Raw genomic sequence first — 19,188 nt, forward strand, 5'->3', positions numbered from 1 at the left:
ATTTTTTTTAATACATCTCTGGGCTGACGGCTATTGGTTGTGGCGAGAGAGCTCGCCGCTCTAGTGTTCTCGATCTTTCGAATCGCAAATCTGAGCGTAAAAAGATCAAAGCGGCACGCTGCACTGTCCGAGCTGTTTTTTACTTAAGCTGTGACCATACTGTTTCCATTGTCTCCACCTCTTTAACTTTGTCTCTCCTTAGACCTGATACCGGTGGCGTATTTCCATAATATACCATGTAGAGAGCACAACGTCTCTAAGCCCCGCCCTCACGCTTAGTTCAGCAGTGAAGAGGTCTCTAACGTGGTATAGAATGGAATAGGGAAATGCGCCAAAATCGGGTATAGTTCGTAGTCGTATTACTGGCGTAACGTTTTTGGAGAGATGGTATTGTATATTTCACTGTTTAAAAAAATGCAAAAAAATTTGTCCTTCGAGCCGGATTTGAACCAGCGACCTATGGATGTCCACAAATGCAATTCCTCTACAGTCCACCGCTCTACCAACTGAGCTATCGAAGGTGATACACATTGCGTTTGTTTACTCGCACTTTCACTTTCAAATCACGATTTTTTAATTAGGTGACTACGCTTAATCGTTTATTTTTATTTCTTCGATAAGCAGTTATTTTTATTTTGACCTTTCAAACACATTTCATTAGAAGAGAATGTCTTTTATTTGTCGATCTGTTTTTAAAAAAATATTTGTACATCCTATTTTATCAGTTATAAACTTTATAATTAAATATAGGTATGGTTTTCATAATCTGTACAGGGTGAGTCAACGATAGAGTAAAGTCCATTATCTCATTTGTTTGGAGGTTTGCAAATAAATATTAAATATGAAAGTTATAGGGACGGTTAAAGTACACATTTTAAAATTATTATGCAATATACAGGGTCCTTCAAAAAAGTGTGGCGAATATAACATATGTTTTTTTAAATGCAACACCCTATTTTTTATTTTATTTTTAGATTCTGCGTAAAATTCCATAACTTTTTTATAATGTTATATACCTAAAATTACTAGTTTTTATAATATTTAAATTTGTTTAAACAAATGTTAGATTGCAATGTGATAAAAAATTGTCAGTGATGCCGTTGTTTCTGAAGTTGGGGTACCAAAATTTGGTAGGAGAATTTTATAGAGATATACAGGGTGGCCCATCGAAAACGTTCCGCAAGGCATAACAGCCAGGGTATTTTTTTTCGAAAAATCCAAAAACACGTCAATTTTGTTTGTGAGGGGGACAACTTTTGCCCCAAAAATGATTGCAAAATCTTCAACCCTCTAAGCGGGGGTGTCATCCCCCAACTTTTTTCAAATGGGAAGGGGGGTCAAGTGGCGTCGCAATGAAAAGGGCTTTCTATTCTCTATATTTCCCCGCTTCGTTTTTAAAAATCGGTCGAGTCATTTTGAAAATATGAAAGACTGAAATTTGAAAAGTACTTTTTTTTGCAAAAAACGCATAGATTGAATTAATTAAAAAAAACTTATCTTATTAGTGAAGAAAATGCTGAAAATGTTACCCGTCAATCTCCATACAGTAATACAAATTATTTTCAACCCGTTCTAGAACATTCTAAAGAACTTGCGGGGTCACTTCGCAACAAACATCAATAATTCGTCTTCGCAGATCTTCTAATGAGGCGGGTGGAGTGCTATACACTTTACTTTTTATGTGTCCCCATAGAAAAACGTTTAAAGGAGTCAAGTCGGGCGGGTGACCGGGGAGGCCACTCAATTGCACCCCTTCGTCCTATCCACCGAACGGGAAAGTTATTGTTTAAATAATTACGCACATTTTGAGAGTAATGTGGAGGTGCACCGTCTTGTTGAAATATTAGTTCCGCTTCAACGTATCCAGGATTGTTCTCTATGATGTCAGTTAGGGCTGGGTCGATGGTATTTTCCAGTAAATCCAAGTACATATCACCTGTTAGATTTCCAGGAAGAAAAAAAAGACTCACAATAGAATTTCTAAAAATACCAGCCCACACGTTCAATTTCTTAGGGTTTTGTGTGTGTACCTCGTGAAAAACCCTGGGGTTGTCCTCAGCTCAGTACCGACAGTTGTGCCGATTAACTACACCTTTCAAAAAGAAAGTACACTCTACCTAACCCGATCGTTCATCCTTGTGGCAAGTGAAAATTTAGACTAGCGTAAACATCTAGAAATAATAAGAAAAAATAGCAAATTGGTTGAAGGAATTTATCCTTATCATTTACTCTGATAAATGTTTAAATAAACTTTTCAAATTTCAATCCTTCATATTTTCTCAATGGCTCGACCGATTTTCAAAAACGAAGCGGGAAAGTATAGAGAATAGAAAGCTCTTTCCAATGCGGTACCACTTGACCCCCTTCCCATTTGAAAAAAATTGGGTGATGACACCCCGGCTTAGAGGGTTGAAGATTTTGCAATCGTTTTTGGGGCAAAAATTGTCCCCCTCACAAACAAGATTGACGTGTTTTTGAATTTTCTGAAAAAAAATTACCCTGGCCGTTATGCCTTGCGGAACGTTTTCGATGGGCCACCCTGTAGAAGAAGACCTATGTAAAAATATTTTTGTTAGATGCTACAGGGTGTTCAAAATATATTTATTAATTTCAACTAGTTAAAATTAAGAAATTTCAAATTTTTTAAATGGTACACCCTATATATTATCATTTTTTCTGATAGATTTTACAAAACTCTTTAACTTTTATTAAGTATGTCATATGCCTATTTCGAGGCCTATTTTTAATAGTTTGCGATTTATTCGAATTTTTTCTCTTTTTTACCCATATTTTTAATACAATTGCGCTATAACATCAAAGTTTCCATGACAAAAAGTAATATTTATCAAAATTTCATGTCTGTTAAGCAAGTTAAGAACAAAATTTGAATTTAGTTTAATTTGTTGTAATAAGTATAAATGGTAGAGATAATAGTTACAGATTCTCCTGAAAAATGAATTAGTCAATGTGACTGATATACACCAACAACTTTTTTTGGTTCAGTACTATATATTATATAGTACCACAGATAACATATAATCGTTATCTGTGATAGTACTTTGCTAAATACTATAAGATACATGTAGATACCTAGAAAACTTCTTCAGTGTGTAATGGGACGGTTTTGCGGCAGTAGTTTTATTGGCTTTACAAAATGAATTATAAACCAAATTTACTTACTATGAGAAAAAAAAACTTTACTGTATGTCAAAGAAAATTCCTATGTCAGTAGTCTTCAACAATTAGGTAATCTAGTATTACCCTAATCTGTGGCTATTCGCCCCAACGGAAAATCCCAAGTGTCATCTTTCATAATGTAAAAATACACCAAGAAATACACGACTGCGATTTTAGTTTATTTGAGTAAAGTTAATTAATTTTAACTAATACTAACAATTGTAACTAATTATTAAGCTACTTGAAATTTCTTAATTTTAAATAGTTGATATTCATAAATATATTTTGAACACCCTGTAGAACTTAACTAACATATCGTTACATATATCTTTTTTTTTCATCTCTATAAAACTCAAACAGTGGCACCACTGACATTTTTTTACCACACTGCAATTTAACATTTGTTTAAACAAATTGAAATATTACAAAAACTATTAATTTTAGGTATATAACATTATATTTAAAAAAGTTATGAAATTTTAAGGAGAATATAAAAATAAAATAAAAAATACGGTGTGCATTTAAAAAAACATATGTTATATTCGCCACACTTTTTTGAAGCACCCTGTGTACTCCATAATCATTTTAAAATGTGTATCTTAACCGTCTCTATAACTTTTATATTTAATATTTTTTTGCAAACCTCGAAACAAATGAGATAATGGACTTTACTCTATCGTTGACTCACCCTGTACATGAAGAATTTAGTATTTTTGCTTACCTAATTTCCTTAAAAATTAGTTTCTGAAAACATCAAATGGGTGAACAAAAAGGTGGAAATGTTTCACAACACCAGCACATTCTATCCAATGTTACAATATAATTTCATAGTAGAATATTAAATGGAACACCCTGTATATTATTACATTTTTAGTTTCTACGATTAAAATAAAGGTAAATTTGATTAAGGTTTACCGCATTTTAAACTTACCGTTTTTGAAATATTTAGGTTTTTGTCAAAATACAGTAATAATTATAATGCTTTATTTCTCCAGGCGTATTTAAGTTTTTAAAACCAAATATTGTATTGAAGTATTTCTATTCACTAAATTTTGTGTTGCAATAATAGAAATTATACTATCTTATACAGAGTGTTTAAAAACTTATTTTAAATAATAACTAGTTTTAAACGGCAATAACTTCTTTAATTTAAATAGAACACCCTGTATATTTTATGAGAATCAGATGCACAATTTAATTGTCTATCAAATTATATTATATCATTTTTTACCTATGTCTTCAGGTTTTCGTAGAAAATGCATTTTCTTATAATTTAGACCTCAGTTATCAATATACCCATGGAATATTGACATTTTAGATTATTTTTAAACCTGTAACAAATTTTTAAAGGGTACAGATACCAATATTGTTGATATAGTTTGTAACGTTTTTAGTTCGTTACATGTCTTTTTTATATATGATATATATGATGTCTGGCGTATCGTCATCGGATTCCGTATCGTTCAGGCCTGATAATTTATTTGGCACGCTTGACGTAATTTTTACGTTCCCTAGTCGCCAACCCTGTTATCGTTTCACTGCTCTGTGGAGGCGCTGTCAACATCGCTCCAAGGTTAGGTTGCTCTCCGCGCTTAACTTCACTTTTTAGTCTAGCCTCTGGCCAGACGCTTATCTTCAGCGCCCTGCTTAGAGAAATTGCAATTATTTAAATCTTGCTGTATAATTTGAATCAGCTGCTATTTCGAAGCTACAGGTAAAGATGAGTTATTACCTTTTTTAGATTCGTTATTATTATTGAATATTTTTAGGGTAGAGTTTTGGATTGACCTACCTTAACTCGTATTTGTATTTTGCTGGCACATTGGTGTTCTTTTGCTTTTGTCCTCCAGAATGTTACATGGAAGAAAGGACGGTTTCTTTGTTTATTATTGAGCCCTCGGAAGTAATTCGAGGTAGGTTTATTTTGTTTATTAGACCTTGTTTGGCTTTAAACAAGAGTTTCGTATTTTTAGGGTCTTATGGACGGACTGTATCCAAGGTTATGGTCCAAGGTACGGACATTATCCAAGGTTCTACTAGTGTTCCAAGGTACGGGTAGTGTCCCCATATTGCCACAGTATGGATGCAGCATAAGCCCCATACTCCCATTTCTAAGCCTAGTCAGTAGCTACGGCTGTATTGATTCATGGTGTCCTCATTCTGGCCCCTTTTGTTGTTTTGGCCAAGAGGATCGCCGACAGACAGTACAGAGATATGAGCCCACCTCACGCTGCTACTCTTCGAAACAGGATTGCCTCAAGAACAGCTAAGTGTTGATTTAGGTTCTGATTTTCAGTTGATTTTCAGTCTTAACTTAATAACGTACATTTTAAATAATAAGGACATTTATGTCGATTTAGTTGTTACAATATGATTTAGATTTTAGGTTTCATTACATTACGCCTTGTAATAGTATTACTTTCTATAGATATTATTATTGCGCTATATTAACAGATGAATAACCAGACATAGATTCTAGAATCTACAGGTTGCAACATATCAGATTTGACACCGCATAAAATTTAACAATTTAAATAAAGTAATGCTACCTTTCTTATATTTTCTATAACGTTACACGCATTGTATTTTTTCATAGTCTTTTCATAGAACATATTTAATATTATTTACATACATAGCTTTACTCTCGACATATAACCACTATAATAATTATTAAAATTGTACAATGCTATTTACCATCAGGATACATCATGAATGAATATAGTCACTAGTTTTAAGTAATAAACAACTGTGTTTTCTTTCTCTGTTCAGCCTGGCGCCCAATATTTATAATTTCGAGTTATTATTGTTAATTAGTTCTTTCCAGTGAAATACCTTATCCACGACTGCTCTACCAACGAAAAGCTGCCGTTCGCAGTGGTAATGTTTTTTAAAAAAAAGCTACAAGTTCGTTTATGTCATTAAAAAAAAATGTTTAAATATTTGTAGAAAGGACCAATTAATATGATTCCAGTATTCAAACTACATTAATGGACTGCCTTGCATTGATTAATAATAATTGCTCCAAATACTAAAAACTGAATTTTGTACGTATATTAGACAGTGTGGTAAAAAGTAACACCTTAAAAATTTTATTTCATTTTTTGACGAATATATATATATATATATATATATATATATATATATATATATATATATAACAACAGAGATGTTCATTTTCATAACTTATTATATTGATTTCTGATTCCAAATCCCCATTTATTTAGAATAATTTATTAACTAACACAATTAAATATGTAATTAATTAATATTTGGGCGGAAATACTGGTGGTATATTTAATTAATGGTATAGTCTTTTATAAAGATTTAAATAGTTTTATTTTTGTATACAAACAGGCTGGTAATATTATCATTTTTAGTACCTGTACATTTCGTACATTTGTTGTTTTAAAAACAATCTAAAATGTCAATATTCCATGGGTATATTGATAAATGAGGTTTAAATTATTAGAAAACGCATTTTCTACGAAAACTTGAAGAGATAGGTAATAAATGGTATAATACAATTTGATGGACAATTAAATTGTGCATCTGATTCTCCTAAAATATACAGGGTGTTCCATTTAAATTAAACAAGTTATTGCCGTTTAAAGCTAGATATTATTTAAAATAAATTTTTAGACACTCCGTATGAAGTAGTATTACTTTTATTATTGCAACACAATAACTAATCAATAATTAAACTTCAGTAAATATTTAGTATTAAAAACTTTGATACCCTTGGAGAAATGAAGCCTTGAAATTTTTACTGCAATTTTACAAAATTGAAAATATTTCAAAAACGGTAAGGTTTAAGGGGATAAACCTTAATCAAATTTACTTTTATTTTAATCGTAGAAACTAAAAATGTAATAATATACAGGGTGTTCCATTTAAAAACATACAACTTTGATATTTTTTATTGATTTGGGACACTCTGTATGTTGTAAAAATATTTTTAAATTGTAGCTCTAATAGTCATTCAATCAACCCAAAACTTACAATTTGTAAAAATCTAATCGTTTAGCTATAATACTCCGTGTCGTGTGTGGTGAACAACCCTGTATACACTGATGAAAATTACATTCTTAATAACCTTATACATGTTGAAATTGTTATTTTATGATGTGATATCAGGAAATATTTATATAGTTATTAATTTCAAAGTAGTTTAAGTTATATTACAAAAATAACATTGATAAAGTAGGAAAAAAATATAGCACATCATCATCATTTGGCTTATTCCGTCCACTGTTGAACAAAAGCCTCCTTCAACTGTAGCCATTTCTTTCTATTTTGTGCCTTTTGAATCCGTTTTCCAGCCACTCTCTTAATATCATCTGTCCATCGACTAGGAGTTTGCCACGCCTTTTCTAATTCGAAGTTCAATTAAACACAAGTTTACTTAATGCAGAATGAGTTACATAGAGGCCACTAGCTTTTTAATTTTAACAGCCGGGTGGTCGGGGTTCAAAGATATTAATAAAAGGGCGCCACGAGATTATACTCTATGAACTCGGCAATAAAGATGTAACTATTAAGTAGACTTCAACACTAACCTCGAACTGTTGAGTGCAACTACCATGAACTTCAAATATGCTATAACTCGTTAAACTTAAGTGACTCTAACTTAACTATGAGACTAGACTGTAAATAATACTACTAAAAAGATTTAAGCAATTTATTAAAATATTAAAAAGTTAAATATATATATAAAAAAAACGAATGAAATGTAAAATGTAATAGAAATGTAAATGTTAAGAAATTATTTAAATCGAAATGTTGGAAAAGAAAATGGAATTTTAAATTAAATGCAATAACTAAACCTATGACGTCGAACCCCCTTATCTAACTTAATACCAGATACAAACAGGGTGGTTTACACAAATGAAATCTATATTATACTAATCTAAACTAAAATTGTACAGTCTTACTCTATTTGATTGTACTTGAAAACTTCCTCCGGCTGAGCTACAGTGTATAGCTACAGGGTGGCTACGGCGGTGCACAGCAGCTCGATGTACTGTCACTGGAGCCCACGGATGTCAGCAGACGTACGGATGCCGGCCAGGTGTAGGACTTCAAAAGGTGAACATAAAAACCCTAAATAACATTGGTTGTCTTAGAAAAGAGCCTCAATTATAGAACAAGGACTAGCACAACGTGTAGGAGTTAATAAAGGTAATAAAGAAGGACTAATCAAATCTGAACTTTACCTCAACGAGGGTTTATGATGTCCAACGGGTACCTCTACACGGGCAACAGGATGGAATTCTGGACTGTTCTGTGCACTACGGTCTGGATCGGTCTTCTTGCTCTTGGAATTATTCGGGGACTTCTTGGGCACGTGGAATCGGAATATCGGTCGGAAAATTCGGTGGTCCATACAAATTCAACAAAATCCAACCACGTCTCTGACCAAATATGTTTCGGAAGCCTTAATCCTTCTTTACGAAGACCTGTTATTCACGAACAGGGAATGCTTCACGAAACGGCAGCCAGTTCTTCACGACGACACTCTTCAGCCGGGGAGTACACAAGAAGTGATCAAGGATTCGATTTCATTCACAAAATCAGATTTCAACCGGAAATCTCCCTCCAGGATATAGATAGAGAACTATATATCTTGACTAGTCCAACTCACAAAAAAGCATAAATAAAAAACGATGTTCTAGATTATTTTCACAGCCATCTTCGATATCCGGTCAATGAACGAACTAAACTCACAAATTCCCACAATTAAATGAACGAATTGCACACTGCAATCCACATCAAAAATAACCAATTTAACTACGAAATTTTATCTGATATTATAAAATTTCAATAACCAAAACAAAGGATAAATAAATCCAAAAACATCTGATTTCATCTGACAGTGACAAGTGACGGACAAAAGTGATGATCAAAGATATAGAGAGATGGACAAAAAGCCTACTGCTGGTCTGCCTGGTCCAGTGACAATATTGTGTATCTATAGCGCGGTGTACATCGGGTTGCATAATTGTAAAATTTAAATAAAATAATATTTAACAATAAAATTATAGTAAACATGATGCAAAAATAATAGTTATTTGCGATAATTTATGAGCTAGCACACAGAGGTCGTTGCGAGGAAATTTGACTGTTACACGTCCTCTGCTTCTATAGGCCTCGTGTCTTGGTCTCCATTCCACAAGTCTCGTTGTCCACCGTCCATCTGTTATCCTAGCCCTAGCCATCTCTCCTGCCCAATTCCATTTAAGATGTAAGACAGATATCACCGCATCCCTTACTCCTGTTTGATTTCGTATGGTCTGATTGGGTATTTTCCTAAGTGTAACTCCGAATATGGACCTCTTCATTTTCCGTTGCATGACCTGTATTCAACAAGGAAAAAAATATAGCACGACCAAAAACCAAAACCATTCTTTGATTTGATTGTCGTGAATTTTATTGTTAAAATTTAAATTTCTAGTTTTTTACTTGCCCAAAAAAAAAGTTTGTCCTTCGAGCCGGATTTGAACCAGCGACCTATGGATGTCCACAAATGCAATTCCACTACAGTCCACCGCTCTACCAACTGAGCTATCGAAGGTGATAATTCTTGTGTTTGTCGTTCAAATGTCGACTTTTTCATTAAGTGATTACGGTTTATCATTTATTTTTACGGCTTTGATAAAACAGTGGTGTTTATTCTGACATTTTAAACGCATTGAATAAATCTCTTTTTATTTGTTAGTTTCTGAAAGCCCCAAATTGGCGCACTAACATTTTTTAAACAATTTTTTAAAGAATTAAGTGTTCTTATGTTCACAGATTGTTATGGAAGAATGGATGGGTGATGTGATTAAACGACAAGTTTTTGTGAATGAAATATTGAAGCTTTTGAATTCATTAATAATTATACAGTATGTCCCCGGATTGTATTAACAAGAGGAAAAAAACTTTTTATTATTGGCATTTTGAGAAAAAAACATTCTTCATAAAAAAATTTGCTTGTTCTAAAATGGTTTAATCCCGTTTATTCTTTACTAAATGTCCACACCGTTTTAGAGAAAATTAAGTCCTAAAAATAAAATCCTAGAATAAAGTTTCTATAGTAATATAATTTTGATTTCATTTTTTGATAGTTATTATTGATTTTGATTAACGTCATATTCTTTGATCTTGTTAAAGTATCACATTTTCCGATAAGTACTATCACTCTTTCCTTAGCATTGAACTAAATAAATTTTGTGCTTCTTTAACATTTTAAAACAGCAAAAAATATGACGTTAATTAAAATTCTATTAACAACAATCTATCAAAAAATGAAAACGAAATTATATTACGATGGAAACGCGTTTTGATTTTTAGGACTTAGGAAAATATTCAACTACATTTTCATGTTTTTTCTAAATTTCTCTAAAACGGTATGGAAATTTGAGAAAGAACAAGCAAATTTTTTTATGAAGAATGCATTTTTCTCAAAATATCAATAATAAAAAGGTTTTTCCTTTTTTCTTCTTTTTGGTCTTTCGGGGACATACTGTATATGATATTTTCATCTTAAGTTGAATGTCTTATGTTGTTGTAATATCTTATTATCTTCAAAATATGTGATTTTAAATAATATCAAAAAACTTAAAATAACGCTAAAAAAGGATTAGTTCTATATTAGTAAAGTACTGTTAGTTCATAAATAAAGAACTGAAACCGATGACCTGAGGGTGTAGCTTTTGCAATTGAAATTATTACTTCTGATTTTTCACTTTCTCGAAAATGCAAAAAAATTGTCCTTCGAGCCGGATTTGAACCAGCGACCTATGGATGTCCACAAATGCAATTCCTCTACAGTCCACCGCTCTACCAACTGAGCTATCGAAGGTGATACATATTGCGCTTGTTTACTGGAACTTTGACTTTTAAATCACGATTTTTAGTGAGGTGATAGCAGTTAATGTCTTGTTTTTACTGTCTCCGTACGATACGACAGGCAGTCGTTTTTGGTTTAGACATTTTAATGTATTGAAAGAGATACACTAATAGACAACTATTTTTTGGCTAAATTTATTCTATCGGTATTTTATCCCTAAGTGTAACTTCCAATATGGACCTTTCCATTTTTCGTTGCATGACATGTATTTAACAAGGAAAAAACAAGGAAAAACGAGGAAAAAATATAGCTCATACATAAACCAAAACCATTTTTTGTTTCGATTATCCTGAATTTTGTGGTTAAAATTTATATTTCTTGTTTTTCACTTGCACAAAAAAAGACAAAAAAATTGTCCTTCGAGCCGGATTTGAACCAGCGACCTATGGATGTCCACAAATGCAATTCCACTACAGTCCACCGCTCTACCAACTGAGCTATCGAAGGTGATACATATTGCGTTTGTTTACTCGTACTTTCACTTTCAAATCACGATTTTTTAATGAGGTGATAGCAGTTAATGTCTTGTTTTTACTGTCTCGATACGATACGGCAAGCAGTCGTTTTTATTTTAGACATTTTAATGTATGAGATACACTGAGCCTATTTTTTGGCTAAATTGTTTATCAAAATAATATAAATAATAAAGTTATACATGGAACATTATTATTTATCATATTTTTAATTAAAATATATAATTTTATTATATTTGTAGGATATTTTTTTATTTTGATCTTAACCTTACGATTAGATATGTTTTTAAGAACAAATTTAATCACTTGCTGATGGTTAATGAAATAGGGATCCAGACTTGCTGTTCCAACATAAAATGTATTACTTCAAAAGCTTAAAACAAATTTTAATATCTCGTCGATAAGAATTTATTCAGAGTTCCGTTGAAATGGAAAAAATGATCGATAGAATAAACCTATCCAAAAATGGGACTATGGACCACATATTTATTGACAAGTTAAGAAGGTAATTGGGGGTACTTAATAACTAAACTACAAATATTAGGATACTAGTAGAAAATTTAACTAATTCTTTTAAATTTAAATTTTTTTTTACAATTCACTATATTGTATCTGTTTAGAGGACAATAGAAACAGAATTGGAGAGTATCTTAATTGGTAATTTCCCATGGTAGGTAAATGATGGAATAAATAATTTACAAAAAATAATTTCTAATCTCCACATCTATTAAACGTGTTAATATTGCCTGTATTTTGTAGATTTATTTTTTTATGCTCGAATTAGGTACTTTTTTATTGTCTAATGTTGCTATATATTTAAACCAGCGTGTACCCGCCACTTCGTTTGCGTCTAATTAATCATTTGTTATGGTGATGATAAAGCAAAGCAAGAATTTCCATTAACATACAAACTGGATAAAATTTTCTCACATTTATGTCAGCAAGAGAAAAAACAATCGAGAAACCCCTCCTTATCGAACCTCTACCACACCTCTACATCCCACAGTCAATCTATTTGCCAAAAATCAGCTATAAACGTCAAGCAGTTTAAGCAGAATCGTGATTACTCAATGGTCATATTGCATGAAACACCCTGTATAAATTTTTAAAAAATCTTAAAATATATAAAACAACAAAATAAAATATATGTACGTGTTTAAGATTTTTTCCGAAAAACTCACCGGTTTTTAAATAAAAAATATTCTAATATTTGAGGGGTGGTTTCACCCCCTTAGAATTCGAGTTTCGAAAAATCCCTTCTTATCGAACCTCTACACCCTAAAGTCAATCCGTTTTCCAAAAATCAGCTTTTTACATCAAGCGCTTTAAGCAGGATCGTGATCAATCAATACCAGCTTTTTAGAAACACCCTGTATACATTTTTAAAAAATCTTAAAATATGTAAAAAAAAAACAAAATAAAATATACGTGTTTAAGCGTTTTTTCGGAAACTTGGCCGGTTTTTAAATAAAAAATATTGTAATATTTGAGGAGTGGTTTCACCCCCTTGGAACTGGAATTTCGAAAAATCCCATCTTATCGAACCTCTACACCCTAGAATCAACCTGTATGCCAAAATTGAGCTTCTTACGTTGAGTGGTTTGAGCAGGATCGTGATTAATCAGTGAGTTAGTCACTTAAGGATTTTTATATATTAGTATAGATTAGTAGTCAATTAGTGTAGGTATAAAGTAAGAATCAAAACTTTTATTTAGCTTCGTTATCATGAACTCTTTGTTTGTTATTATTATTTCTTTGCTTTCTAACGCAAAAAAATTGTCCTTCGAGCCGGATTTGAACCAGCGACCTATGGATGTCCACAAATGCAATTCCGCTACAGTCCACCGCTCTACCAACTGAGCTATCGAAGGTGACACTTGTTTATCTTTCAAATGGACAATTTTTAATTAAGTGATTATGCTTAATCATTTATTTTTACTGCTTTGATAAAACAGCGGTTTTTTATTAAAATATTTTAAACATCTTGAGTGGTTTAAATTTTTTTATTACAATTAAATCTATTGAATATGTTTAGAAGACAACAGAAACAAAATTGGAGAATCCAAGAGAAGCAAAAAGACTCAAGTCTTAACGTAGATCCATGGTTTATTTTTGTAGATTTTGTGACTGATTTTTTTCCCAAAAAGACAAAGCATAAATCAGATTTGAACCAGCGACCTATGGATGTCCACAAATGCAATTCCACTACAGTCCACCGCTCTACCAACTGAGCTATCGAAGGTGATACATTTTGTTTGTTTACTCGAACTTTCACTTTTAAATCGCGAATTTTTAATGAAGTGATTACGCTTAATCTTTTATTTTTACTACTTCGATAAAACGTTCGCGATTCTTTTCTAAGTTCTTTACAAAGATACATCTAAACAACACTGCTCCTTTAAAAGCGAAGTCTGGAATATATTTGATCCACTTGGTAAATAGAAACAAATTTCTTACAAATTTTAAGAAATTTTTGTGTATTGTGAGTAATTGGGGTACAATTTTCTGATGCACACCGAACGTATGCAAATTGAACATGTGCATTCTTCTTCTTAATTTCATTCAAGATTGACAAAAGCATGTAAAAACAATTAGGTAATTAAAAGAATCAAGATAGTTATAAATGGTTTTGTTCCCAAATTATGTTTGTTAGTTTGGCCTTATCAATGTAGCACAACACATTAACGAACAATAACTAGCTATAGAATTAAAAACAGTTATAGGTTATTCATTTTCATAATCTATATTGCTCTACATGACCACCTTTTTCGATGCATTTTCGAAATATTTTCTACAGGCTTTTCATAATATGACGTTTATAATGTTAATGTGTGATACATTTTTGAATTCGGAGAAAAGGGGACTATCTAATGCGCTACTAATATACAGGGTGTCCCATTTAAAAATTTTTTTTTAGTTTTAAAAATCTGACATGTGACACCTACTGTCATTTTTGACAACACTCGCAAAAACTTGGCTGAAACTGCTACAACATGTTTTTTGAATGACTGCTTTAACCCGGCAAACAAAAAAGTTATAAGCTTTTAAAAGTGGGTCAAACTAAAATGATAACATGGTTTTGTGCAAGACCAAGACCAAGACAAGTCTTGCTCATCACTAACGGTTACTTATACCGGGTGTTGCATCGTCAGACGGGACATAGGAAATCCCATGTAAATTTTAATGGGGTCAATTATTGGCTTCCCTAATTATTTAGAGAATAATTCTATTTAGGTTTATTGAAGAGCACTAAAACCCACATTCAAAAGAATAACTTTAGATATTTTTGATTAGCTCGTTTACGAGTTATCGTCGATTTCTTTTTAAATATTTCTCCTTTCTTATGGCCCTGTATTTACTTATGAGCACCAGTCAAATGAAGTTGTCATTTCAGAAATTTACCTATTTAATGCTTTATTATTATTGAAAACTCATTCCTACATCGGAAATCTTAAAGATTTATTTATAAATACAAATTAATATGAATTAAAGTAAAATAAAATAATCAATTACAAGGTTAATTATAGTATTATTACAATATTCAATAACTTATTAATTTAGGTACTATTAAATTGTTAGAACTTTAGGATTTAAGATGTTCAAATATTCCTCCATCGACTGCTAGACAATAACCCAGGCGATCATAAAATTCTCTTCTTACATTCGCTAGTTGGTAAACTGAAATTCTATTGCATTCGGCAGAAATAGCATTTTTTAACTCGTCTAGATTTGGGTATATCCTTGTATATCCTGTTTTTTAAATGGCCCCAGAGAAAGAAATCATTTGGCGAAATATCAAGAGACCTTGCTGGCCAATTTCCTGTATGATTTAGGCCAATAACGTTTCCGTTAAAACTATTGTCTAAATATTTCCGAACAGCCAGGGTACTATGTGCCGGGCAGCCATCCATTTGGTACCAAACTTCCTGATTTTCAATAGCGGCATCATGTAAAGCAGGTAAAATATGATTTTCGAGTAGTTCCAAATAATATTCTGCATTTAAATTTCGCGTAAGAAATAATGGCCCGATAATATTGTGTCCGAATATCCCTGCCCAAACATTTACTTTCTGTGATATTGCGTCCTTGTTTTGACAAACCTGTGTTGGTTTTCTTTGTTTCAATATCGAATTTTGGGTTAACATTGGGTTCATTATTTAAGGTAAACGTGCATTCGTCAGTGAAACATATGTTTTTTAAAAATTCCCTATCCGTGTTTGCTCTTTCCATCATATCAAAACAAAACGCCTGCCGCCGTATTTCGTCCCCATCTCGTAGCTCTTGGTGCTTTTCATATTTGAAGGAATAGTATTTATGTCGTTTCAAAATTCGAAACGCTGTAGTGTGATCTGTTACTGCCTATTCCTATTTCATCCTCATGTTTCCGTGTGCTGATCTTTCCATCGTTCTCTTCCACGCACAATAAAACTTCCAATCGGTATCATTTCTTGCATCTTCTCTATGTTCCTGCCTTGCTTTACATCTGCAGTTATTTATTAGGGTACCTTTGGTCTCAAATCTCTGGATATTCCTTGCGATTATAGATTTTCCAAGTATCGGTCTATTCGGATACAGAGCAGCGAACACGTATCGGTAACTATTTCCTTGATAATACCATTAAATCATCAATACTTTTTATTCGGTAGTGTAATTCATGGCTAATATTTTCGATGTAGGTATGAGTTTTTAATAATAATAATACAGTACTAAATAGATAAATTTCTGAAATGACAACTTCATTTGACAGTTATCTTTTACCTTGACTGGTGCTCATAAGTAAATACGGGGCCATAAGAAAGGAGAAATATTTAAAAAGAAATCGGCGATAACTCGTAAACGGGCCAATCAAAAATATCTAAAGTTATTCTTTTGAATGTGGGTTTTAGTGCTCTTCAATAAACCTAAATAGAATTATTCTCTAAAATAATTAGGGAAGCCAATAATTGACCCCATTAAAATTTACATGGGATTTCCTATGTCCTGCTCGACGATGCAATACTCGGTATAGTTTCAGCTGACGTCCTTTATTATTGGACCACTCTTATACAGATTAGTGCCAGAAAGATCTACCTTGAACATACAAAGTTCACAAATACACTATGTAAGAAATTATGTAGCACTACCTGTGTGCTGCTTAAACATATATCAATACTTATAACCCAATAATTAATTTAAAAATCATAAGACCGTTTTCAAAACAAACTGTTATGATTACACACATCTCGCAATCGCATTATCATTATCGTTAATCCGCGTAACACTTTGATCCTTCCCGCTCTCTATCTCTCTCCCACTCGCTGTATTCTTCCTGCCGCGGTTTCGCACAGCAGGCGGACTTTTCCAGCAGCACATTCGCGCCACTAGTTGCGCTACGGCAGTAGTAATAGTAGCAAGTAGTAGGCCACGCGACTAGCGCGCCTTAACAGGTGACAATCGCCGACAGTCGACATCGTCTTTGTTGTTGTTACGACAGCCCGACACAGAAAAAACAGCGGGCACACGACCGACCCGACCATACGATTTTTTCCTGTTAGTTCTCGCCGGATCAGTGTCCAATTTACTGTAGTTTTTGTGGTGAAGTGCGTGTTTTTTTAATTAATACATTCTTAGTGGGGTATGTTTCTGTTGGTTCAGTTCACATGTTCGATGTAATGTCGCCCTATAGCCGATACAGGCCCTTGTCGCCAGGCACGGATTCCGCTGGTGGTGGTGGATTGGCGGCGGTGTTGCAACAGGGTTCGCCACCCTCGCCCACAGCCTGTAGAAATGCGGCAAACGCGCAGAGCGCCTGTCGCTTCCTGAGATGGATTTCGAAGTTGAGTCCTCAGCCGGTCAACAAACAAGGATTAGGTAGGTGGATTTTGAGGGTTTATATGAATTATTCATTTATGTTATAATTTACTGTAATTTACCACAGATTTTTTTTATTTCTTCTTGGTTTCTACCTGAGACAAATAATATAGATAGATAAACGTTACTGTACAGGGTGGGTCAAATTCGACGCTTTTAAATGGAAACACCCTTTTCTATAGGCGATAGGCGAAAACTAATATCGGTGTATGGAGCTCAATTTTCACCAAAAACATGATGGTGGAAACCGTACATCAATATCTGTTACCGTTTCGGAGTTACGGGGTGTTTTTAAAAAATGTGCATTTTTAACAAATCGCTATAACTTTTTTGATATGGAAAATTTTGTATTTCTATGAAAACATTTCCAAAGCACCTTTTTACGTAGAATTTAATGGTTTAAGTATACTTTTTTTAAAATTAATAATTTAAGAGTTATCAACAGAAAAATTGATTTTTTATTTGGGACACCCCCTATGTTTTTAATTAACTGAAAAAAAATTAAAATTACCTTTCCAAAAATATAGCAGACTTGATATTTTGTTATAATCCTATTCGAAATACAGAATTTTTAAAAGTTCGCCACTTTTAACTAGTAGGCTTTGGACCCCTTATTGATGATATGCCCTTAATGGAACTCGAAAACATATTTTTCCAGCAAGACGACGCACCGCCTCTGAACGCTGAAGTTATTGGCAAATTTTTGCAGCCAATTTCAAGAATAATTGAAGAGCTAACCAAGATCCCAGCCGTTGGCCGTCGACGCTGCCTGACTTAGTGTCCATGGATCTAATCCTATGAATATATTTGCGGGAGAATAAAGGTTCCTTATTCTTCCGTATAATCTAGACAAGAATTAGAAATACTTAGCAGTTATGAGAGGGTATCTTTCACCCCCACTGAGTTAATGAATTCCGCGAGAAATGTTTAAAAACTGCCCCGTCTGTCCATAACAGAAGACTGTCGATAAACCGAACACCTGTAGCAAAATCTCATGTTTTGGTTTGCTATTTATTTTTATTGTTATTAGATATAGTTTAAATGTGTTGATGTTGGTTAAATATAGTTTAAATTGTTATAAAATTCTGCATCTCTCATAGCAAATATTATTTTCGTTTTAATTGCTGCTCACAGTTAGAATTTTTTGCATTACAGCCGGCGTCGTTCAAAGCCTACTTATTCAAAGTGGTCGATTTTTTAAAAACTCTATATCTCGAAGAGAAATCGAGCAAAATCTGAATTATGCTATATTTTTTGAAAGGTAATTTTAAATTCTTGTCTACTAAAATAAAATATACAGGGTGTCCCATATAAAAAATCAAATTTTCTGTTGATAGTTCTTAAATTATTAATTTTAAAAAAATTATACTTAAACCATTAAATTCTACGTAAAAGGTGCTTTGGAAATGGTTTCATAAAAATACAAAATTTTCCATAGCAAAAAAGTTACAGCGATTTGTTAGAAATGCATATTTTTGAAAAACACCCCGTAACTCCGAAACGGTAACAGATATCAATATGCGGTTTTCACCATCATGTTTTTGACAAAAATTGAGCTCCAGACACCGATATTAGTTTTTGTCTATCTCCTATAGAAAAGGCTGTTTTCATTTAAAAGCGTTGAATTTGACCCACCCTGTACAGGGTGTCCCATTTTAGTTGAAATCATAGGGTATCTCCGTTAATAGTAATGATAGGAGGATGCGGTTTGCACAAACCTGTCCCAGTTTTTTGTCAAACGGAAGATGCTGTAAACAAAATTTTCATAGCTCTCTTTGTTTCTTGGCTACAGGGTAT

The 19,188-nt window shown here is 32.8% G+C and overlaps 1 protein-coding gene and 5 non-coding genes across 6 annotated transcripts in view; 1 reads left to right on the plus strand and 5 right to left on the minus strand.

Annotated features, from left to right (window-relative positions):
- Window positions 1-429: 429 nt before the first annotated feature.
- Window positions 430-521, minus strand: Trnay-gua. Its single transcript is given in 2 exon segments — window positions 430-465; window positions 485-521. It is a non-coding gene; the product is annotated as a tRNA-Tyr (tRNA).
- A 9,135-nt stretch (window positions 522-9,656) lies between these two features.
- Window positions 9,657-9,748, minus strand: Trnay-gua. Its single transcript is given in 2 exon segments — window positions 9,657-9,692; window positions 9,712-9,748. It is a non-coding gene; the product is annotated as a tRNA-Tyr (tRNA).
- A 1,180-nt stretch (window positions 9,749-10,928) lies between these two features.
- Trnay-gua lies at window positions 10,929-11,020 on the minus strand. The gene is given in 2 exon segments: window positions 10,929-10,964; window positions 10,984-11,020. It is a non-coding gene; the product is annotated as a tRNA-Tyr (tRNA).
- A 403-nt stretch (window positions 11,021-11,423) lies between these two features.
- On the minus strand, window positions 11,424-11,515 carry Trnay-gua. The gene is given in 2 exon segments: window positions 11,424-11,459; window positions 11,479-11,515. It is a non-coding gene; the product is annotated as a tRNA-Tyr (tRNA).
- A 1,805-nt stretch (window positions 11,516-13,320) lies between these two features.
- On the minus strand, window positions 13,321-13,412 carry Trnay-gua. Its single transcript is given in 2 exon segments — window positions 13,321-13,356; window positions 13,376-13,412. It is a non-coding gene; the product is annotated as a tRNA-Tyr (tRNA).
- Window positions 13,413-16,908: 3,496 nt separating this feature from the next.
- The window catches only part of LOC115889727 (serine/threonine-protein kinase tricorner-like), a 465,046-nt gene continuing 462,766 nt past the window's right edge, over window positions 16,909-19,188 (plus strand). Inside the window, exon 1 of the mRNA XM_030909793.1 lies at window positions 16,909-17,391. Coding sequence (XP_030765653.1) covers window positions 17,181-17,391 — 211 coding nt within the window. The 5' untranslated portion in view covers window positions 16,909-17,180. The remainder of the gene's footprint in view (window positions 17,392-19,188) is intronic.

The sequence above is a fragment of the Sitophilus oryzae genome, unplaced genomic scaffold (genome assembly GCF_002938485.1).
Source record: "Sitophilus oryzae breed Bouriz unplaced genomic scaffold, Soryzae_2.0 scaffold_845_pilon_pilon, whole genome shotgun sequence".
In the NCBI taxonomy this organism is placed as follows: domain Eukaryota; kingdom Metazoa; phylum Arthropoda; class Insecta; order Coleoptera; family Curculionidae; genus Sitophilus; species Sitophilus oryzae.